This window comes from Lepisma saccharinum, chromosome 6 (genome assembly GCF_977018435.1).
Source record: "Lepisma saccharinum chromosome 6, izLepSacc3.1, whole genome shotgun sequence".
Classification (NCBI taxonomy): domain Eukaryota; kingdom Metazoa; phylum Arthropoda; class Insecta; order Zygentoma; family Lepismatidae; genus Lepisma; species Lepisma saccharinum.
Genome location: NC_139234.1, coordinates 40,669,299 through 40,692,085, shown reverse-complemented (window position 1 = coordinate 40,692,085; position 22,787 = coordinate 40,669,299). Strand labels below are relative to the sequence as shown.

General features: G+C 37.1%; 1 protein-coding gene across 1 annotated transcript; it reads right to left on the bottom strand.

The window, feature by feature from the left end:
- Positions 1-13,303: 13,303 nt before the first annotated feature.
- LOC145989343 (uncharacterized) lies at positions 13,304-16,651 on the bottom strand. The gene is made up of 3 exons (XM_083124676.1): positions 16,305-16,651; positions 14,905-15,207; positions 13,304-13,719 (listed from the first exon to the last, which is right to left on the bottom strand). The coding sequence occupies exons 1-2, from the start codon at positions 16,642-16,644 to the stop codon at positions 14,960-14,962; spliced, it is 588 nt and encodes a 195-aa protein (XP_082980802.1). The 5' UTR covers positions 16,645-16,651; the 3' UTR covers positions 13,304-13,719; positions 14,905-14,959.
- Between the last annotated feature and the right edge of the window lie 6,136 nt (positions 16,652-22,787).

Below are 22,787 nucleotides of genomic sequence, written 5' to 3'. Positions count from 1 at the left end.
AAGACCATGTTTAAACAATGACGCAAAATGATGTGAAATAATGTGCTTCGTTTACGAATTGCCATGAATTGAAAAAAAAAAAAGGTAGATGCAAATTTCCAAGGGGGGTCGACCCCCTGCTGACGCCCATGGCTCGAACGAAGTAGATAGATCGAATAGGACGCAAAACATTAGCCTTCTTTTCATAGAATGGACCTTTGGCAACGAAATGAAACTTGTTTCATTTTCCTGGCTGTCATACAAGGTGAAATATGAGGCAAAATGTGGAACTCTGCTTTTTTGATTTGATCAACATCAGGGCATGTGCACATGAAATTATTCTAACTTCTAGATTATTCGGCCTATATACCTCGGAAAACTTTTGTTTTGGGGCTAATCGCGACGTTGAGGATGAGGGATGATATGATGAAATTGATGAAGGCACACTCGCAAAGTAACCCCTGTTTCGCCGAGGCATGTTTTCTCACTTGGGGGCACTGAATTGTACATGGTTTGCAAAAGTGCCCTAATGGGTCTGTCGTATCTCTGTTAACTCTTTATCACTTCGAATTTTGGGTACTGTATATTTTTTAAATTTTCGGTATTCAAGATTCTGGATGTAGTCTCTGTGATTTGCTTTACAACGCCCGGGATCCCGGGTTCGAATTTCGACCTGGATATTAATAAATAACACTATTTGTCCAGTTTTATAAAAGTCTAGGAGTTAGCTTGAAAACAAAATCTCAATTTAAGAAACATTTTACGCTAAAAAAAATGATGATGGAATTTCTAAACTAGCGTCATGGCAATCGAGAGTGTTCGAGCAGGCAGCTGTATTGTTTTTATGTGTGTTCCGTTATTTGTAAAGCAATGAGTAAAGATATTGAAGAAGCGTACATGTAGTTCCAATACGAACCTGCTACAAGAATGTCAATTTTCCCATCTTAACACAAACTCAAAAGACAGATTTCGCTTTGTGTGTTAGATAATTGGGATGGGGAGTTTTATGAACGATTGATGAAAAACGAAGTTGTTGAATTCTTGAAGCTTTCCGGAAAGGCTTCCTTTGTTCTCAAGAAGATTTCTTCTTCTGATAAATATTTATGGCACTCTTCAACTCCAGTGTAGCAATACCTTTATAATTAGGCCTAACCGATTTTTTACGGGGGGAGGGGGTGTAAACTGACCTCCTTGGAATGTCCCGTTTTTGGGTTAAAATATTATGGTCACCCTCCATATTAGTGTACATTTGAACAGATTTTCTTAGAACTAATGATGCGATTTGGTAAGATAATTGTGAATGATTGTATACTGTAAAATATACTTCATAAGGTTCAACATCTCACCCGGGTCCGAATCCCGGCGTGGGCATTCGCGTTCTTTGTGAGAGTTCCTTCAAAACAATTTCATGATTAGTCGACTAGTACGCTTAATGACGAGATCTTCATGTGTTCAGCTGTTGAGACAGAAATGATTCCCATACACACTAACGTTTAAACTTCTAATTTAATTCTATTTGCATTAGTTTGTAATTGGTTTAACCAATAATAACACTGGTCTACGTTCATTTTGCTGACTGGAGGCTGATGGTTGTTCTGTAGTAATTCGAGGGTGGTAAATCCAATACCGAAATCCGTTTTTTCTATCACGTCAGGTTTCGGAGGAAAATAGAAAATTATCTAATATTAGGGATGTATATTTAGAGCAATGAAACAACGTAGTCCGTAAAGAGGTCACAAGATAGCAGCCCATGGAATATTATAATGAATATTATTTCAATCAGTTATTCGAACATTGTTAAATGTAGAAACACAAGAGTATATTAACTAAAGAGATTATTCATTTAAAATTCAATCCAATTACAAATAGAACTGAGTATCGTATACGGAAGCGGTACGAAGCGATTACCTGTTCAGCTGTTGTGTATTTTTGTTGACATGGCATCTGTTCGTCGAAAGTGCAAGAACAACCCTGATATATTTTGTTACATTTGCTGTTCTTTTACAACCCCAAAACAAAGGACAAATATTACTGACTTTGTAAGGAAAGCATATAGTGCATATTTTGGAATAAAATTGGGTGACCGAGATAAATCCTGGGCAGCTCATAAAGTATGCAGGACCTGTGTAGAAAATCTCAGACAATGGAGTCAAGGTCAACAAGCAGGTTTCACGAAATATCCATGCTTTTTGTGTTTATGGGACAGTCGAGCAAGGAACGAACATTGGGTACGAAGACTGTGGCCTGCCAGGAAAAGATTTGAAGTCGGGGCGAAAAACATCCAGAACAAGCCGCTTGTTGATCCTAAGAAAGTGTTACTTCCTCCACTGCACATTAAGTTGGGATTAATGAAGCCGTATGTAAAACTCTGGTTAAGAATGGGGCTTGCTTTAAATACATTTGCTCAAAGTTTCCTGCATTGACGCATGAGAAAGTAAAAGCAGGTATTTTTGATGGTCCTCAGATAAGGATGCTAATGAAAGATGAAGAGTTCTTACAAACAATGAACCGCACAGAGAAAGATGCATGGTGTGCCTTTTCTGATGTCATTACAAACTTTCTTGGAAACTTCAGGGCGCACAACTACGAGGTTTTAGTTGAAAATTTGTTGGTGACGTTTCAAAAGTTAGGAGTAAATATGAGTGTCAAGCTTCACTTCCTGCACAGCCACTTAGATGTATTTCCGTCCAATCTTGGTGCCGTAAGTGAAGAACAGGGCGAACGCTTCCACCAAGACATAAAAACCATGGAGCACAGATATTAGGGGAGATGGAATGAAAACATGATGGTCGACTATTGCTTGCTTGCTTGCTTGCAGCGTGACGTTCCTGAGGCCACCTACTCCAGAAAATCAAAGAAACGAAAATTTTTGCCTAAGTAGGTATGCATGTTGTGCTATTCTGTGGTGTATGTTAAGTTTAGCGTAAGTAGAGGCATCAGGTGTTGACTGTATGTGCTCGTGAAACAAATTGATCAATTTGCCGGAATTGCCTAAACTTTTTGTCCATTAAGAACTCCCTATTGAGAAAATAGAAACGTATGTTAAACAACGTGACGTGATACTCTGCATGGACATCTGACTACGTCGCATTCTCTTTGCAAGTGCTGTTGGAATGTAGCCGGATATAATTTTCTGAAAATTTTGAAATGTGACTTGTGAAACAATGCAACTTAACACCTGTTATCAGCTACACCACCTATGTATAGTCCTATAATTTCATTATGTGCAGATATCTATATGGAAAATTGTTGGAGTTTAGCCCAGTATTATAATATTGTGAAAATTTTGAAATGTGATTTGTGAAAAATTGTGACGTGATACACATTTTCTGACTACATATTTGGAATCAGCGACCTCAAATTATATAGAATAAGTTAAAATATCGAAGTCAGCAGAAAAAAAAATCATATGTAGACCAGTGTAATTTGAACACGAAATACTTTTGTAATTAACTATTACCTTTATAATCTACGTTGTTGGGCGTATAACATAATGAGGGAATTTAAGACGGAAAGCATTTAAGACAGAAATAAATTGTAATCACGTAATTGTACTGACACGTCACCAAAGCAAGTGGCAAAATGTTATTTGGTTCTGTTGAAAAGTTGGAAAAACTCGGCTACTTTATTATATCACACGATTAACTGTATCAGTATCCAATAGCCAATGTTCTGTATTATACGATTTTAGAGTATATTATCGTAATTAAGATTTTGAAAGAAAACCTTCGTACACTACAGATTGATTGAATAACAATTATATTTTCTTTACTTACACCTATTGTTAAACTACATATTTTATGCGAAAAAGTTTAATAGCTCTACAATAATAAACCAATAATCGGATATCGTTCAATAATCATCTTTTCCGTAGTAACGACGCTTTCTAATAACAAAAAGGTAAATTTGTTATACATTTTAAAATCTGTCAAATTTATATCATGATATAAATAACCATTGTCGGTATGTAGGTAAGTGTAATAGTTATACCGTACCTTTGTACTTTTCTTTCTAAAATGTCGTTAATGATTATTGAATAAAATACGGAACGATATTTACTATCTTTTGCTTGTAGATGTCGCTAAGTGAAATATACAGCATTAGCATAATTTTCATTACCTTTTCAAATTCACTAAAAATGTAACTTCGAGCATTTTGTGTAATTGGTACAAACATCGCAACATTTTATGATCACACTAATAACATTGTGCAACAAAGGTTTTGCTTCCTGAATTTCATGTGGTCTTTGTGATAGGTGAGCACTTACTAGAAACAAATATGACCCACTTGCGTACATCACCCACAGTTTCTGAGAAATTAGTCTCTTTGTTTTTGAACTGGTCAGGAAATGGTGGAATGGATAGGAGCATTTTGTTTTATGTGTTGGCAACACCCGCAATTTTTCCATATGTGGCAAAAGTGCTTTGTATGCCACTATGTCTTGAACACTTTGTGTTGAAAAATATTGTTGTATGAAGTAAGTTCACCAGAATACTTGTGCACAGAAAATGTATGGTATGTTACTTACATAGACTACATTCAGGTAGCCTATTGTTTTTGTGCATAATGTCTGGACACTGTGTAAACAACAGTGGCGTATTTTGTTAGATTTGTGGACAGTTTACGTTAATAGCACAGAGCAGCAATGTTACTCCCATTGTAAAGCCAATCTTCATTTTGGATGTAAAATTGGCCCAAGATGAAACCTGGGCTCCGCAAATACGTTGCTAGTCTTGTGCAGTTACTAGCACATGGAATAGCAATGCCATTTGTTATCCCTATGATTTTGGCATGTTCCGAGGAACCATGTTTCTAACGCCTATAGCTCGACCAAAATAAGAATGCCCTGTGACTCTGTAGTTGCAGGGCTCACAGGCACGAGGGAAGAGTAAAGGAGAAGAGAAAACAATGACTCTGCACTTTAGTTTGCGAGTTTGCTGTATAATTCTGCTTGACAGATTTTTCCAGACACACATACGTTGAAGAAGGCTATCGTTCATCATGACCTACCCAGTAATTCGTCCTCTCCAACATTCTGCTCAATTCCGCATACGCAGAAACCATGCTGTGAAAATAAAACTGATTTCAAGCCCATGGATACTGGAACCAGATAGTGTACAAGATGTAGATAAATTGATATGGGTGATCTCATTTTGGACTTGGAGTTGTGGAAATGGAAGGCAGAATTTCTGTCTTCTAGGATGTAGAAATGAAATCATTGCAGAAGAGCGTAAAGAATTCCATGAAAGGCAAGAAAGGGCTTACACAGCTTTATTCTTGGTCTGGTTGTTCCTCATGCTGAAATTATGTTAGAGGTGTGATGACATTTGTACAAGCCAGAACAGTGGTCTCTTTTCGCACATTCATCCAAGGCAATCGATGTCGAAAACATTTACTTAGTTTCAGACGCAGGTGATGTTTCATGCAACATCTGAGAAAGAGGACATAATAGTAAATGGGTAAGGAGTCTATCCGGTTCCTCTTAACATCTCATTCAATTACTATTACATCATTTTAAATTGTTTTTACTATAGATTTCATGCAAGCCTGTCACATTGGTTTTGCTTAGTGTGTGATTAGAGAAAAAGAGTTGGTCATTCATTGATAAACATGCAAAGCTTTTCAAAATTAAAACTTGCCTGCCAAAGAAATTCTCATTAGGGCTATTGCACCCTTTTAATGCGTGATATGCATTTTGATGTGAAGGGGAGCAATTAAATGGGCATGAACGAATATGATATATGTTTACTTTCCCGTATTTCTCCGCGTAGTTTCATGCTGCCTGAATGTCGACACCTCTGAAATACTTGATTCACATCAGATTCAGATATTTATAACTTTGCACTTCTACATTACAAATTTCAAGGTGATAATCACAAGAGACTCATTAAAACATTTTGCTTTGAAAGGTTATGTTCGATTTTCATGGTGAGAGTCATATTTCAGAATTTCAGTATTTCAGAAAAACCTTGAGTGATACAGCAAAACTAATTACAGGTTCGATCTCTGGAGGTCAAAATCTGTAAGAAAGAACCTCTTTCATGCAGGAAAGAGAAGAAAAGTAAAAATTTATTGCACAGTGTAGGGGAAAGTCTTACAGTATCGACCGTCTTACAGTACCGACCGGCTCACTGTTCTCACTTCCACTGATAGATGTAAGGGTACTACAGTGACACGTGGAGGGATCCTGTAGTCATACCTCACATAGTTCGGGCGCGATGTCTTTTGTTCAGTAGTGAGTGAACTGCGAGGCGTTGAATAAGTTTCACGATATTTTGAGTGAGAAAAGTTATCTTTAGGACACCATTGGTTCTTTGTAAGGCAAGTCCATCATGTGTTTTGCAATGCCTGTGAAAGGCACATGTGTTAGGTTAATGTTTATGGTAGCAGTTATGTAATATATTCACTACATGGTGTGCCATCACCTGCAAGGTAACAACAAGTGTGTCGTCCCGGATAAAAACGGGCACAAATATGTTAACTAGAAGAATTTCTACTCCTCAGATAAAAGCGGGCACCAGAATGTTAACTAGAAGAATTTCTACGTCTCGGATAACAGCAGGCACCAGAATGTTAACTAGAAGAATTTCTACGCCTCGGATAAGAGCAGGCACCAAAATGTTAACTAGAAGAATTTCTACGTCTCGGATAACAGCAGGCACCAGAATGTTAACTAGAAGAATTTCTATGCCTCGGATAAGAGCAGGCACCAAAATGTTAACTAGAAGAATTTCTATGCCTCGGAGAAGATCAGGTACCAGAATGTTAATTAGAAGAATTTCTACTCCTTGGATAAGAGCAGGCACCAGAATGTTAACTAGAAGTATTTCTACGCCTCGGACAAGAGCAGGCACCAAAATGTTTACTAGAAGAATTTCTACTCCTCGGATAAGAGCAGGCACCAAAATGTTAACTAGAAGAATTTCTACGCCTCGGATAAGAGCAGGCACCAAAATGTTAACTAGAAGAATTTCTACGCCTCGGATAAGATCAGGCACCAGAATGTTAACTAGAATTTCTACGCCTCAGATAAGAGCAGGCACCAAAACGTTAACTAGAAGAATTTCTACGCCTCGGATAAGAGCAGGCACCAAAATGTTAACTAGAATAATTTCTATGCCTCGGAGAAGATCAGGTACAAGAATGTTAATTAGAAGAATTTCTACTCCTTGGATAAGAGCAGGCACCAGAATGTTAACTAGAAGTGTTTCTACGCCTCGGACAAGAGCAGGCACCAAAATGTTTACTAGAAGAATTTCTACTCCTCGGATAAGAGCAGGCACCAAAATGTTAACTAGAAGAATTTCTACGCCTCGGATAAGATCGGGCACCAGAATGTTAACTAGAATTTCTACGCCCCAGATAAGAGCAGGCACCAAAATGTTAAGTAGAAGAATTTCTACGCCTCGGATAAAAGCAGGCACCAAAATGTTAACTAGAAGAATTTCTACGCCTCGGATAAGATCAGGCACCAGAATGTTAACTAGAATTTCTACGCCTCAGATAAGAGCAGGCACCAAAATGTTAACTAGAAGAATTTCTACGCCTCGGATAAGAGCAGGCACCAAAATGTTAACTAGAAGAATTTCTACGCCTCGGATAAGATCAGGCACTAGAATGTTAACTAGAATAATTTCTACGCCTCAGATAAGATCAGGCACCAAAATTTTAACTAGAAGAATTTCTACTCCTCGGATAAGAGCAGGCACCAGAATGTTAATTAGAAGAATTTCTACGCCTCGGATAAGAGCAGGCACCAAAATGTTAACTAGAAGAATTTATACGCCTCGGATAAGATCAGGCACCAGAATGTTAACTAGAATTTCTACGCCTCAGATAAGAGCAGGCACCAAAATGTTAACTAGAAGAATTTCTACGCCTCAGATAAGAGCAGGCACCAAAATGTTAACTAGAATAATTTCTATGCCTCGGAGAAGATCAGGTACCAGAATGTTAATTAGAAGAATTTCTACTCCTTGGATAAGAGCAGGCACCAGAATGTTAACTAGAAGTATTTCTACGCCTCGGACAAGAGCAGGCACCAAAATGTTTACTACAAGAATTTCAACTCCTCGGATAAGAGCAGGCACCAAAATGTTAACTAGAAGAATTTCTACGCCTCGGATAAGAGCAGGCACCAAAATGTTAACTAGAAGAATTTCTACGCCTCGGATAAGATCAGGCACCAGAATGTTAACTAGAATTTCTACGCCTCAGATAAGAGCAGGCACCAAAATGTTAACTAGAAGAATTTCTACGCCTCGGATAAGAGCAGGCACCAAAATGTTAACTAGAATAATTTCTACGCCTCGGATAAGATCAGGCACCAAAATTTTAACTAGAAGAATTTCTACTCCTCGGATAAGAGCAAGCACCAGAATGTTAATTAGAAGAATTTCTACTCCTCGGATAAGAACAGGCACCAGAATGTTAACTAGAAGTGTTTCTACGCCTCGGATAAGAGCAGGCACCAGAATGTTAACTAGAATTTCTACGCCTCAGATAAGAGCAGGCACCAAAATGTTAACTAGAAGAATTTCTACGCCTCGGATAAGAGCAGGCACCAAAATGTTAACTAGAATAATTTCTACGCCTCGGATAAGATCAGGCACCAAAATTTTAACTAGAAGAATTTCTACTCCTCGGATAAGAGCAGGCACCAGAATGTTAATTAGAAGAATTTCTACTCCTCGGATAAGAGCAGGCACCAGAATGTTAACTAGAATAATTTCTACGCCTCGGATAAGAGCAGGCACCAAAATGTTAACTAGAAGAATTTCTACGCCTCGGATAAGAGCAGGCACCAAAATGTTAACTAGAAGAATTTCTACGCCTCGGATAAGATCAGGCACCAGAATGTTAACTAGAATTTCTACGCCTCAGATAAGAGCAGGCACCAAAATGTTAACTAGAAGAATTTCTTCGCCTCGGATAAGAGCAGGCACCAAAATGTTAACTAGAAGAATTTATACGCCTCGGATAAGATCAGGCACCAGAATGTTAACTAGAATTTCTACGCCTCAGGTAAGAGCAGGCACCAAAATGTTAACTAGAAGAATTTTTACGCCTCGGATAAGAGCAGGCACCAAAATGTTAACTAGAAGAATTTCTACGCCTCGGATAAGATCAGGCACCAGAATGTTAACTAGAATTTCTACGCCTCAGATAAGAGCAGGCACCAAAATGTTAACTAGAAAAATTTCTACGCCTCGGATAAGAGCAGGCACCAAAATGTTAACTAGAATAATTTCTACGCCTCGGATAAGATCAGGCACCAAAATTTTAACTAGAAGAATTTCTACTCCTCGGATAAGAGGAGGCACCAGAATGTTAATTAGAAGAATTTCTACTCCTCGGATAAGAGCAGGCACCAGAATGTTAACTAGAAGTATTTCTACGCCTCGGACAAGAGCAGGCACCAAAACGTTTACTAGAAGAATTTCTACTCCTCGGATAAGAGCAGGCACCAAAATGTTAACTAGAAGAATTTCTACGCCTCGGATAAGAGCAGGCACCAAAATGTTAACTAGAAGAATTTCTACGCCCCGGATAAGATCAGGCACCAGAATGTTAACTAGAATTTCTACGCCTCAGATAAGAGCAGGCACCAAAATGTTAACTAGAAGAATTTCGACGCCTCGGATAAGAGCAGGCACCAAAATGTTAACTAGAAGAATTTATACGCCTCGGATAAGATCAGGCACCAGAATGTTAACTAGAATTTCTACGCCTCAGATAAGAGCAGGCACCAAAATGTTAACTAGAATTTCTACGCCTCGGATAAGAGCAGGCACCAAAATGTTAACTAGAAGAATTTCTACGCCTCGGATAAGATCAGGCACCAAAATGTTAACTAGAAGAATTTATACGCCTCGGATAAGATCAGGCACCAAAATGTTAACTAGAAGAATTTCTACGCCTCGGATAAGAGCAGGCACCAAAATGTTAACTAGAAGAATTTCTATGCCTCGGATAAGATCAGGCACTAGAATGTTAACTAGAATTTCTACGCCTCAGATAAGAGCAGGCACCAAAATGTTAACTAGAATTTCTACGCCTCGGATAAGAGCAGGCACCAAAATGTTAACTAGAAGAATTTCTACGCCTCGGATAAGATCAGGTACCAGAATGTTAACTAGAATTTCTACGCCTCGGATAAGATCAGGCACCAAAATGTTAACTAGAAGAATTTATACGCCTCGGATAAGATCAGGTACAAAAATGTTAACTAGAAGAATTTCTACGCCTCGGATAAGAGCAGGCACCAAAATGTTAACTAGAAGAATTTCTACGCCTCGGATAAGATCAGGCACCAAAATGTTAACTAGAAGAATTTATACGCCTCGGATAAGATCAGGCACCAAAATGTTAACTAGAAGAATTTCTACGCCTCGGATAAGAGCAGGCACCAAAATGTTAACTAGAAGAATTTCTATGCCTCGGATAAGATCAGGCACTAGAATGTTAACTAGAATTTCTACTCCTCAGATAAGAGCAGGCACCAGAATGTTAACTAGAATTTCTACGCCTCAGATAAGAGCAGGCACCAAAATGTTAACTAGAAGAATTTCTACGCCTCGGATAAGAGCAGGCACCAAAATGTTAACTAGAAGAATTTCTACGCCTCGGATAAGAGCAGGCACCAAAATGTTAACTAGAAGAATTTCTATGCCTCGGATAAGATCAGGCACTAGAATGTTAACTAGAATTTCTACGCCTCAGATAAGAGCAGGCACCAAAATGTTAACTAGAATTTCTACGCCTCGGATAAGAGCAGGCACCAAAATGTTAACTAGAAGAATTTCTACGCCTCGGATAAGAGCAGGCACCAAAATGTTAACTAGAAGAATTTCTACGCCTCGGATAAGAGCAGGCCCCAAAATGTTAACTAGAAGAATTTCTACGCCTCGGATAAGATCAGGCACTAGAATGTTAACTAGAATTTCTACGCCTCAGATAAGAGCAGGCACCAAAATATTAACTAGAAGAATTTATACGCCTCGGATAAGATCAGGCACCAGAATGTTAACTAGAATTTCTACGCCTCAGATAAGAGCAGGCACCAAAATGTTAACTAGAAGAATTTCGACGCCTCGGATAAGAGCAGGCACCAAAATGTTAACTAGAAGAATTTATACGCCTCGGATAAGATCAGGCACCAGAATGTTAACTAGAATTTCTACGCCTCAGATAAGAGCAGGCACCAAAATGTTAACTAGAAGAATTTCTACGCCTCGGATAAGAGCAGGCACCAAAATGTTAACTAGAATAATTTCTACGCCTCGGATAAGATCAGGCACCAAAATTTTAACTAGAAGAATTTCTACTCCTCGGATAAGAGCAGGCACCAGAATGTTAATTAGAAGAATTTCTACTCCTCGGATAAGAGCAGGCACCAGAATGTTAACTAGAAGAATTTCTACTCCTCGGATAAGAGCAGGCACCAGAATGTTAATTAGAAGAATTTCTACTCCTCCGATAAGAGCAGGCACCAGAATGTTAACTAGAAGAATTTCTACTCCTCGGATAAGAGCAGGCACCAGAATGTTAACTAGAAGAATTTCTACGCCTCCGATAAGAGCAGGCACCAAAATGTTAACAAGAAGAATTTCTACTCCTCGGATAAGAGCAGGCACCAGAATGTTAATTAGAAGAATTTCTACTCCTCCGATAAGAGCAGGCACCAGAATGTTAACTAGAAGAATTTCTACTCCTCGGATAAGAGCAGGCACCAGAATGTTAACTAGAAGAATTTCTACGCCTCCGATAAGAGCAGGCACCAAAATGTTAACAAGAAGAATTTCTACTCCTCGGATAAGAGCAGGCACCAGAATGTTAATTAGAAGAATTTCTACTCCTCCGATAAGAGCAGGCACCAGAATGTTAACTAGAAGAATTTCTACTCCTCGGATAAGAGCAGGCACCAGAATGTTAACTAGAAGAATTTCTACGCCTCCGATAAGAGCAGGCACCAAAATGTTAACAAGAAGAATTTCTACTCCTCGGATAAGATCAGGCACCAGAATGTTAACTAGAAGAATTTCTACGCCTCGGATAAGAGCAGGAACCAAAATGTTATCTAGAAGAATTTCTACGCCTCGGATAAGAGCAGGCGCCAGAATGTTAACTAGAATAATTATTACGCCCAGTCAGCACGAACCCCTTGAAATGTATTAATTTATTTGTATGTTAATAATAATGAAATATATATGGTGAAGAATTAACGCAAGTGACTTTAATGTAACGAAATTAACTAGCTTATTGAATGATAGTGTCTAATTGTTTACCTGTTGTAAACAGGTACAGTACGGTACAGTTCTGTGTTAAAAATTTCTTGAAAATGTCCAGTGTTAATACTTTTCTCTCTGAAAACATTTCGGACCACCGAATGTGGAGTAATATTTACATAAGTCACAAATTACAGAATCGAGTATACAGAATATTTACCCCAAATGTTGCTTACGCATCAACTGCTCAAGAAACTTAGAATATTGAAAAATGTGAAAGGTAAGGATAAGTTGTAAATAAAAAAGAGAAGAGAAAACAATTAAATTATGTTTAATTAAAGTATTAAGTGTTCTCAAAAGTTTTGAACATCTAGCTAGATTATCCCCACACTCTCAAACAGGAACCTCATTAGGGAAATGGTGTGGAATTATGTTCACAAGTGATACAAACTTCAACTAGTGCAGTTTAGATTGCCAAGTTAATCTTTGCATTAAGCCAGGTTGACAAATGGTTTCGTCGCCTTTGTATGTGTACAACATCTAATGCTAATATATTACTCTATACATTTTTACGATTTATGAGTTATTTCAAATGTGTATAACCAATGAAAACTCACATACCGGGTTCGATACCCGGTGGAAGCACATAGTGGTTCGGATTCCACTTTAAACTGTAGGTCCAGTCCCGATTAATCTTAATGTGCACAAAGTGGACTTAAAACACCAACTCAAACCAAAACGCACATAGAAAGTTCAGATCTGTATTATTCGAACATATCGAGATAATATACTAGCGGGTTAGTTTTGAAGCAATACATGATCAATTTGAATATTTTCAGGCAGTACACTCAATGTGATGCTTAATACATGTGAGTAGGAGGACTATATTTCTTTATTCTAATTGTATAATAAAATATGAATTTAATGGTAGTACATCATAATTCCAACTTGAAAATGACAGTGGAACCATTACTAAAACATAGGAAAAATACCACATGTCGATAAGATGACTTTGAAAAACTTATTTCTTACTGTGTCTTCAGGGAATTGTATAAATAAAGGAAAATATCAGTAATTTAGAGACAAGTTTCTTACAAAAAGAAATTAAAGTTTTATTTGCAAAACGTACAAAAGACATTTATTTTCGAATAATAAGTCATGTCTACTACGAACGCTGATTTTTGTATACTACATATTGACTACCGACCATTATGATCAGAATATGTACACAGAACATGAATATAACACATGACCCAGCGTTCATTGCACACATGATTCATTTACAAAAGATATGTCTTTACACAGATATTGTGTATGTATGAGTGTTTTTCCTTTTGTATATAATAAATTAAATAAATCGTCATTGGCCAGAATCTGCATAACATGTACCGTAATCACTTCCTTGTTCCTGTTCCGTCAAATCAAGCATTTTCACAAGTCTATATACTTGTATCTATTGTCTATAAATAAATTATCACTTTCAACCTGATTGAGCTTCATCGTTGAAAGGAATCTGAAAGAAGAAGTATGTACATTGATTATATTATATCTTACAAAAATGATAATAAGCGATCAAATAATTAAAGCACCTGTTAAAACCAAATTATTATTTAAATAAACAAATTTGTAAGTCACATCTTCCACAATACGAAACTCTAACATTGTGATTACAATTTTTATGTTGATATGTCGCTGCTGATAGTATTGAAAAAAAATATTAAATTACACTTTGGTTAACCATTGATGGTTAGTAAAATGAGTAAGTTATTGTGAAACTGTTTTAGGAATGAGAGGGGATATTTTTGAACAGCAATTCTTTATTGTTTGAAAGTTAATGAAGTTTTAGAATGTTAAGTAATCTAGAAAGAACTAGATTATGAGATTATATGATGGTATTATTTACCACTTATGGAGGAGATGATGAGGAATTGTGCAAAAATGTGTGAGAAAATTAATGAAGTGTTACGTATTATGTCTGAGTTCCAATAACGTTAACATTTTCCCTAACTTGAGATATGAATCATAGTGTACTGTGTATAAGAGAAATGCATAAAATTAGTTAGTTAAATTTCGTAAAACATTTCTGGATTGGAGTTAAGTGCTATATTATTTCTACATTTTATATTGTACTAAATGAAAAAAAAAATACAACAAATGTTAAAACTTCACTTGACTTGGTGGTTGTTGCCTTCGACTTGTTATTTCGAAGTAGATCTGCACCAGTATTCTGATGTTCAAAATTAAACTGCTTTGAACTGCTCTTAAATCATCCAGAAAAATGTTAATTTGTATTACTTTCGTTGTTGTCAAGATAGTTATTATATATAGTTCATATTACTTATTAATAGCGAAACCCTAAAACACGTGATAATACCCCGAAGTGATTTTTAGGCTGAATTCTAAACAAATATAATTGGGTCATGCTTTTAAACGTTGTTCTTTAGTGCGTGATAATTTTTTTGACGAAGTGTTTGTTGAAGTGTAAAACCCCGAAGAGAACCTTTACTTTCAGTTCGTTGTTAATTCTAAGATCCTGGTAATTGAATATTAAATAGCAGCTAATTGAAAGTTGATTTGTTTTCTGAAGAAGTGAAGAAAATATATTTTTGAAAAACAAAATAATGACAGTTATACACAATGTAATTGCGACATGAAAACATCAGACAAAAATTTGAAGAATTCCATGCATCAAACTTACTTGATTTAATGATGATTTAATTCCTTATGGTCGAATTTGGCTGCTTCCGAAATGTTTATCTGTAGGCAGGATGGTCAAGATATCCGTGGTCAACTGTTCCAAAGGTTTCAATACGCGTGTAGCCCTGGTTCTTGTTGATGATCTTTGCCAGTCCCGTGATGGCTGCCAAAACCAAGGAGATCTTTCCGACCAGGAGGGCCTTGAAGGCCAGGAACTTGGCGGCGATGACTCCCAGGGTGATGAGGAGAGCGTAGAAGCCTCCAGCAGCCAGGATGGGCAGGATGAACCTTTCCTTGTGGCCACCTGGAAAGAAATTAAATGATGAATTCAATATTTAAAAGCAGATTTTTTACACATTTATTACCATGTAACTTTTCGGCCAGTGCGATACATTGCCGTTCTTTACTGCCACGAGGACCTCCCCGATGTCGTAGTGGTAACTTCGTCGTTTTGCAATCAAGGAGCCCCTAGTTCGATATCCACTGAAGCACATAGTGGTTTGCATCCCACTTTAAACTGTAGGTCCAACCCCGATTAGCCTACCCGTGCATAAAGTGGATTTAAAAATACACTCAATAACTCTGTATTTATTGCTCAAATTATTAACAGTTAATTATACAGCAGTGTCTGCCATGGAGAAATTGTACAGGTTAATACAATTATGTAGCAAAGGCTAATTCATAATTATGTTTTCTTGGAAAAGATGATTGAGTACTAGTGAGTCGAAATATGAATTTGAATTGAACGTGAATTGTTCTACATTCATCCACTCAACTAACTAAAATTATATTGATCAATTTTCCTTAAGTATGTAAATTACGCACGCAGCATTTTAAAATTTATTGTCAGTGCCTAGGATGCACAACATTGCACTATCCTCTGTTATTAGAGTTACCTAGGTATAATGTAAACATAATATTCTTTAGCGTAATTTTGCAGACACATCAACATGAGTTTCGTGGTGTTTTTTTAAGTACCAATTCATTACATTTTCGTTAAGTTTCTTGCAATATGAATTAATCGTGAGACTAACTAAAAATGTGTTTTCTGGAAAAGATGTACTAAGTTGAGTGATTTTGATGTAAGAATTTTTCAACTGGAAATCAAATACTTGTAAATTAAAAATGGACACTCCCAGAAAATGGGAATGATGGCATTGACTACATGAAAGTCTTACAATTCTCTGTGCAATTTTGTTTTGCGCACAGTGCTGTTAATAGGTATCAATTGCCTGAAGTGATATTTGCAAACATTAAACCTATTAATTGTTTCTGCATAGCGTTACTTCCATCTATCACCACGAAATTGGTAATGTCATCTGAAATTAGTTGAAGTAAAACGACAAATTAATATTTTGCAATGTCAATTTCTAGTTTTAAGAAATGGTAAAGTGTCCTTACGTCCTTCCTCAACGGTGAAAGACAGGTCCTTCACGAGCTTTGGAAGAATGTCAGAGAGCAAGTTGGACCAGTCTTTCTCGACGATTGCCCTTGCAGCAGCTGTCTTCGTCCCCTCATCACCGGTATATTCCAGACGCACTCCGTCAGCCAAGGAGATAGACTTCTTCTGCATCAGCTTGGCAAGGTTATTGAGGACCCTGTCTTTGATGCAAGTGAAGTCCCCTTCTTCTATGCAGTCCGAAAGATGTCTTCCGACAACCTTGTCTGTCTGTCGAGGTTGTTCCTGTGCAGTTGCGACAACTGCGAGCAACAGGAGGGCGAGTGCTTTTACGGAACACATTGTTATGCTGTTGACGACTGATGCTGAAATTAGCTCTGACAGTCCTTTTTATACCCGAGGGTTTTATTCTTCCACATATATTTGGCTTACGATAATCTTAACTGTAAACTTAGTCGTTAAACTGAAAAGTAGGTCTATGTCACCAATGTTACGGCCACAGTACTGCACGAGCTTCTGGAGAAATTATAAAAAATTGAATACATTTGCATTAATGTTTAATAATCGTGACGTTATCTTTTCCTTTATTGCTATTTCGAACATTAAAATGTCTCAGTTATCAGTACAAACCTCAGAAGTAAAAATAAAAATATTATTGTTGTTTTGTTCACTAAGTGGTAAGAATAAAGGTTCAAGTGGATATCTGTCAGAAACATGAAAATATCAACAATGTCGTGAAGTTTGAATAATTGTTTCTTATTTAAATGGTACTGATGGTACATGCGATTTACATGTCTGAAGTATCGTGTTACTTTCTTAGAAATTGCGTTAGCGAAACTATACTATTAACTTTAGGGGTAACTCATTACTTTGTGGACATAACTGTTCTTACTTTACGTTACTTTAATAAGGGTCTCCCCGATAAGGGTCTCCCCGATGGTGAAGTGCTAACGTCATCACTTTGTAATCAAGGAATACGTTTCGATAGCCAGTAGAAACATACGGTGGTTCGTATACCACTTAAACTGTAATCCCAGTCCAGATTTAGTGAACGAAACAAACACTCAACAAATTTGATTTTGTTACCTGTTAGCTTGCTAAATTCGGATTTGACAAATTTATTGCCTGAAACGAAACCCGTCTACTTACAAGAATTGTGTTTTCACTTTGTTCAGAAACCAATGGTTATGTATGTGACATATGATAGTCTGAAGTGTGCATGATTGCATACATATGCACCATACATATGGTACAAGCAATTGAAATTTCTTATCTGTCTACTTTTCATGGTAAAGTTAAAAATAACGTTAAAATAACATTAACATTAAATAATAAGTTGATACATTATTTGTTTTTGATTTGCGCATTATAGAGAAATATTACACTTGAGAAAATGTACTAAAATGCTGAGAAGTACGGACTTACAACATTTAATCTTCCGTGTCCAAAGATTCTGCAAAGCTATAGTTTTCATTATGTGACGCGACAATACGATGATTACGCGATGAAAAATTATAAACAAATTTTTGGACTGAGGAAACGATATGCGACGACTGTGGGATGAAATACAGTAATTTATATTCTAAAGATAACAACCACATTTGTTGTCCTGTGCTGTAAGAACATTTTGTCAGCTACGTTGATCTCAGGTTCTTCAAAGATATTGCATCTGCTACAAGATATGTCTACCTTCGTCACACATTATTTTGTGCTTATTGGTGTTTTAATTATTAATTTCAAAAGTTATAGCAATTTAACTAGTTACAGTGTCCTTGAAAGATTAGAAAACGACATCTTCCATGTCCGTGAAGGTCGTTAAATTTTGTAACATTATTATATCCTTAATTTTTATAAAACGGCAGCCATCTTGAAGCCATTATTGAGATATTGATTTATAAGTGATATACACGTACATCTGATAACACGTCGCACTTTTTTCATCAAATGGACATATATGGGCATATTTTTATCGTAGAAAGTGATTTCAGAGCACTTATCGAAATGCATAGTCCATGGGTAGAACTTGCCAGAATAAGAAATTTCAAGTCTACATGTTGTGGTAGCCACATTTTTTCTGGCTCGAGGTCACTTGGGAAGGCTCAAGCTCTACAACCCCTCTATTAAATACCCCATTATAGAAGGTATAATAGTGCACAAGCAGAACACATGTTCTCAGCTAATCTACATCGAAGCAGGCACTTAAAAGATGGCCGCTTGTTAACGCAACGAGCTTCTCGACCATCACGAACTCTTGCGTAAGCTCCAGAAACATTTGCTCGTTTAAAAGGTCGACGGTTTTGCACCCATTCGTAGCGCGGCATGTTAACGTGTGGACACATGCTTATTAGCGAAAAAGCATGATGAATCCATAATGCCCGGGAGAACCATTCACAGCGGTCTAGATTTTACAGTTTCAGCAAACATCGTTTGACGGTTCAACTGCTTCGGCCTGCACCTAACGAACTCGAGATTTGAATTTCAGATTTCCCGGAGCAGTTACGTAGATTACAGTGTTGCCATCAGCTGTAATTTGTATGTAGACGAATTTTCAATAATTCGCTAATTGACAGATTTACTATAACCAAGGGATTTGCCACTAGACTATAGCCTAAGGGCCGGAAGTCCAGGGGAGCCGCATAAAAATGAGACTATGAAGGGGAAGAAGTGGCAAAGACCATCGACTATTAACATTCCTTAATATTATGATAATAGTAAAATAAAACATCGTGTCAAGATCTTTTAATAGCTTATTTCGTGAAAGAAGGTAGCGTTTAATAACTTCTTACATCAAAACCCTTTTTTTCAGAGGTCGCGTAACAGTGCTCGAATATAAACGATTGTTCCTCGAAGAAACGAATGTAAGCATTTTGAATGTCAACAATTGATAGTCAAGTAGAGAGACATTGACGGTTGAAATCAACATCCTTTTCTCGGCCAGTGTGGCTACCGTAATGTAGTGTCGGTTTCTTTTCCTTTGGGGCGTGTGCGGTATGAGTGTTGTGTGGCGAAATGCATAGTGCAAGTGGCGCTGATAAACCAAACCTAAGTTTAATGAATATTTTTTAATCAGACGTGTCTATATTGTAAAGTTACAATTGTTATTAATACATAGCATGCAATTAGTGGAAGTGAAGTTCCATGATAACTAAACTGTTAATAATAATAATATAATGTCGGCAGTGCTCAAAGGATAACCTAGGGGCCCCTTGACTACACTAATTAGTAGCCCAAACTTATACAGGTCCATGAAGCTTGAGTCTACCCAAAAATTTGCCCCTTGTTATACTTCTTATCTTATATGAATGTTATGTGCTTATAAACCAGCCTTGTGAATTCCTTTCCGTGCACTTTGAGTCGGAATTTAGTTGCAACCTTGTATTCGTTATTACTGGCAAAACTGAACACTTGCTGATATTGATTCTGGGATGATCAGTTTTGCTCCATTCCATTAATTTTGATTTCACAGCAGTAAACAACAGATGTTTTAGAAAATCATTATGTTAGATGTGCAATTTTATATTGTCGATGTTGAATATTACGTACTATCACACTATCCGTGGACAAGCTTTTCACTTTCTTTGCGATAGGTTACAAGCCCGTCATATTAAAACGCCTTGACTGATTTTGTTCAAATGCAAAACCAGACAACATCTTTAAAGTATAGAGTAACTGTCAAGATATAATTTTACGGCAGTTACTTTGGTCAAAACATTGCTCCTATCCCTGCTTCTCCCTTCCCCGGTCCTCTCCAACTGACGACTATATTTCGAACATTGTATTGCTAAATTATAGCTTGAGCGATGCTCGAAAATCGCTGAGTTTCGTTTCATAATATCCGAAAATGGGGTCTAGACAGATGTTTGAAAATAGCAGAACACCTACTACGTAAGTCAAATATATTTCTTTTCGTTCGAATTTTCACTTTGACCGGTTTTACTCAAATGCAAACATCTACATTACTTCAAGATATTTAGCTGTTGGAAGACATTCAACCTCACATCTTTAAATTTAGAGCAGTTATTCTCGTCACAAATCTTACGACTTGATCCTTTTCTGCCTATCTGGCATTTCCCCCTCCTAAGTCACACGTTATCACTTAAAACATAATATTGCCAAATTATAGGGCAAGTAATGAAAGCTCAAAAAATGTACCCTTTGCACAGTTTCGAAAATTTCAAAAACACCCTGTATAATACATTGCTTCTGATATTATTGTAAACAGGATGGTATATTCCTTATAGAATGAAACGATAAACTGTAAATTGGGGTGAAAATGTTCAGAGTTGATTTAAGTTTGAAAAAGCGAAGAAAATTCTAGATTCTTTGGCTTTCTGAAGTAGAAGACTTCAGATTGTCAATATTTTGTGGAGTGTGTGTATTGAAGGAATGTGTTGAGTTGTTTTAGTGTAAAAAGGCGAATTTAGTCTCTTTCTCTCTCTCCCTCTCTCTCTCTCTCTCTCTGTGTGTGTTTCTGTCCCTTTCTGACTTCCTTTCGCTTTTCTCTTCATTTTCCGCTTGGTTTTAGTTTGTTTATACATCCTCATATCCTCCTTCATTGTGTCTTTCCAGCGAATGCTCTGTTTTCCTGGAACTTGAGCAGCGAGTTCATTACATGTCAATTCTACTCCATCTGTGGATAATAAAATGTGAGTTTTTAAATGAATTAATTTTGCTAATTTTACAGCTTTTATTTTAGTGCAGTTTTTCTGGGTTTGAACCACCGAACCCCCCGTGGGCACGCACGGCCGTAGGCAGTAAAAAGTTTCGGGGGGGGGGGGTTCATTCATAATTGTTCCCATGGGCGTCCCCAGAAATTTGAATAATAGAAATAATAACAATAATTGTACAATAATTATTAAAATTTCATAATAATAAAACAATTTTATTTCATAATAATACTAATAATAATTATTATTATATTATTGTTATATCCTTGAGGGGGCTTACTCAATCCAGCAGATGAGTGAATATCCAGCACAAGTTTCTTTTTGTTTTTTTACGTTTCATACAGTGTGTACTGAAATGCACAATTATTATACTTTGTCATTAAACTTTAGACACCTTCAAGAAAAAGCTTTAAAAGTTAGATGGAAATTTTAGTCATAAAGTTTTTGTTGTTTAACTTTAAAATTACATTTTTGGAATTTTGAAAAGTGTGGAAGCAGTTAATATTATTTTTAAAAACTTAGCCTGGTGCATGGATTGTAACCTCAATCGCGAACGTAGCGCTACGAAACTGGAGATCCTAGGTTTGAACTCCTATCAAGGGGGATTTTCAACTTTATCGGACAGGAAATTTAAAAGCTGGAAAGGGAATTTTGGGACAATCATAAGGGAATCTTCAGTCTATATTCCTTATGACGCAGGAACAACACTGGAAAGATGACAGCAGAAGTGAAAATGGAGGGGTCGCGGGTTGGTTACGATTCTGAGAATAAATCCTGTTTCACTCAACTTTCAGAATTCCAAATGTATGAAAATTCTAGCTCGATCGTTTCAACATTGTCTCCTTGTATTTTTGTGATGCTTCGAAAAAAAAATTGAAAATTTGTTTCAGATTTTGGTTTCTGAACTTCCATTAATCCAACATGTCAGAAGTTTCGGGGGGGGGGGGGGTTTGAACCCTAGAAACCCCCCCTCTAAATACGGCCATGTGGGCACGCCCCTGGCCTCTGTGTCCCTTTGGCCTCTGGCATGAGCGTGCAATTTGAACATAAGGAATCCTATTATAAGAAAGCTATACCACTTTACCACATTTACAACTGGCATCGCAAAAGAGTCACAAACATTTCGTCCCACTCTACATACCAGCTTGGACGTTCAGTGTAACCTAGAGTACACATATGCAATGGTATACTCAACAGAGTATGAATTCTTTAATTATTCATGAACACATCGTGAACGATCTCCTTCGTCTGTTGTGCCTAGACAGTAGGAAGACAAAGCAGAATCATTTGGGCGAGCAGCTTGCACGAAATTGCGCAACAATGGGAAATAATGGTCTCTGTTGCCCTTCCACAACGCGAACGAGGGTAATTTATCATCACAAATTCTTGCCGTAACCAATTCTGTACTTTTGTGGAACGAATTGGAAATGCTACGGTGTTATTTTAACGATGTAGTAGTGACGTCTCTGTTGTAACTTGTAAAGAAAGATTGTTTTTATCAGAGCTGAGGACCTGAAAATAACATCAATTATCATTATATTAATCAATAAAGATGAAATTTTACTTTGATAAACAGAACATCACACGGCATTCCTGGCAACTATCCATATCTGACGAGCAGCATAAATTAATAAGTGACACATAAGAAAGGGAGAGAATTGTCATTTCAAATCAAATCATATTGCGATCTCATTGCCTCTAAATATTCTAATCTGTAGAGTACCCACATAAAACACGCTATATTCCGTCGAAATATCTTATTACATTATTAGGTCTGTGTTGGCAGACCTGCGATTGATAAGAATTCATCGAAAATCC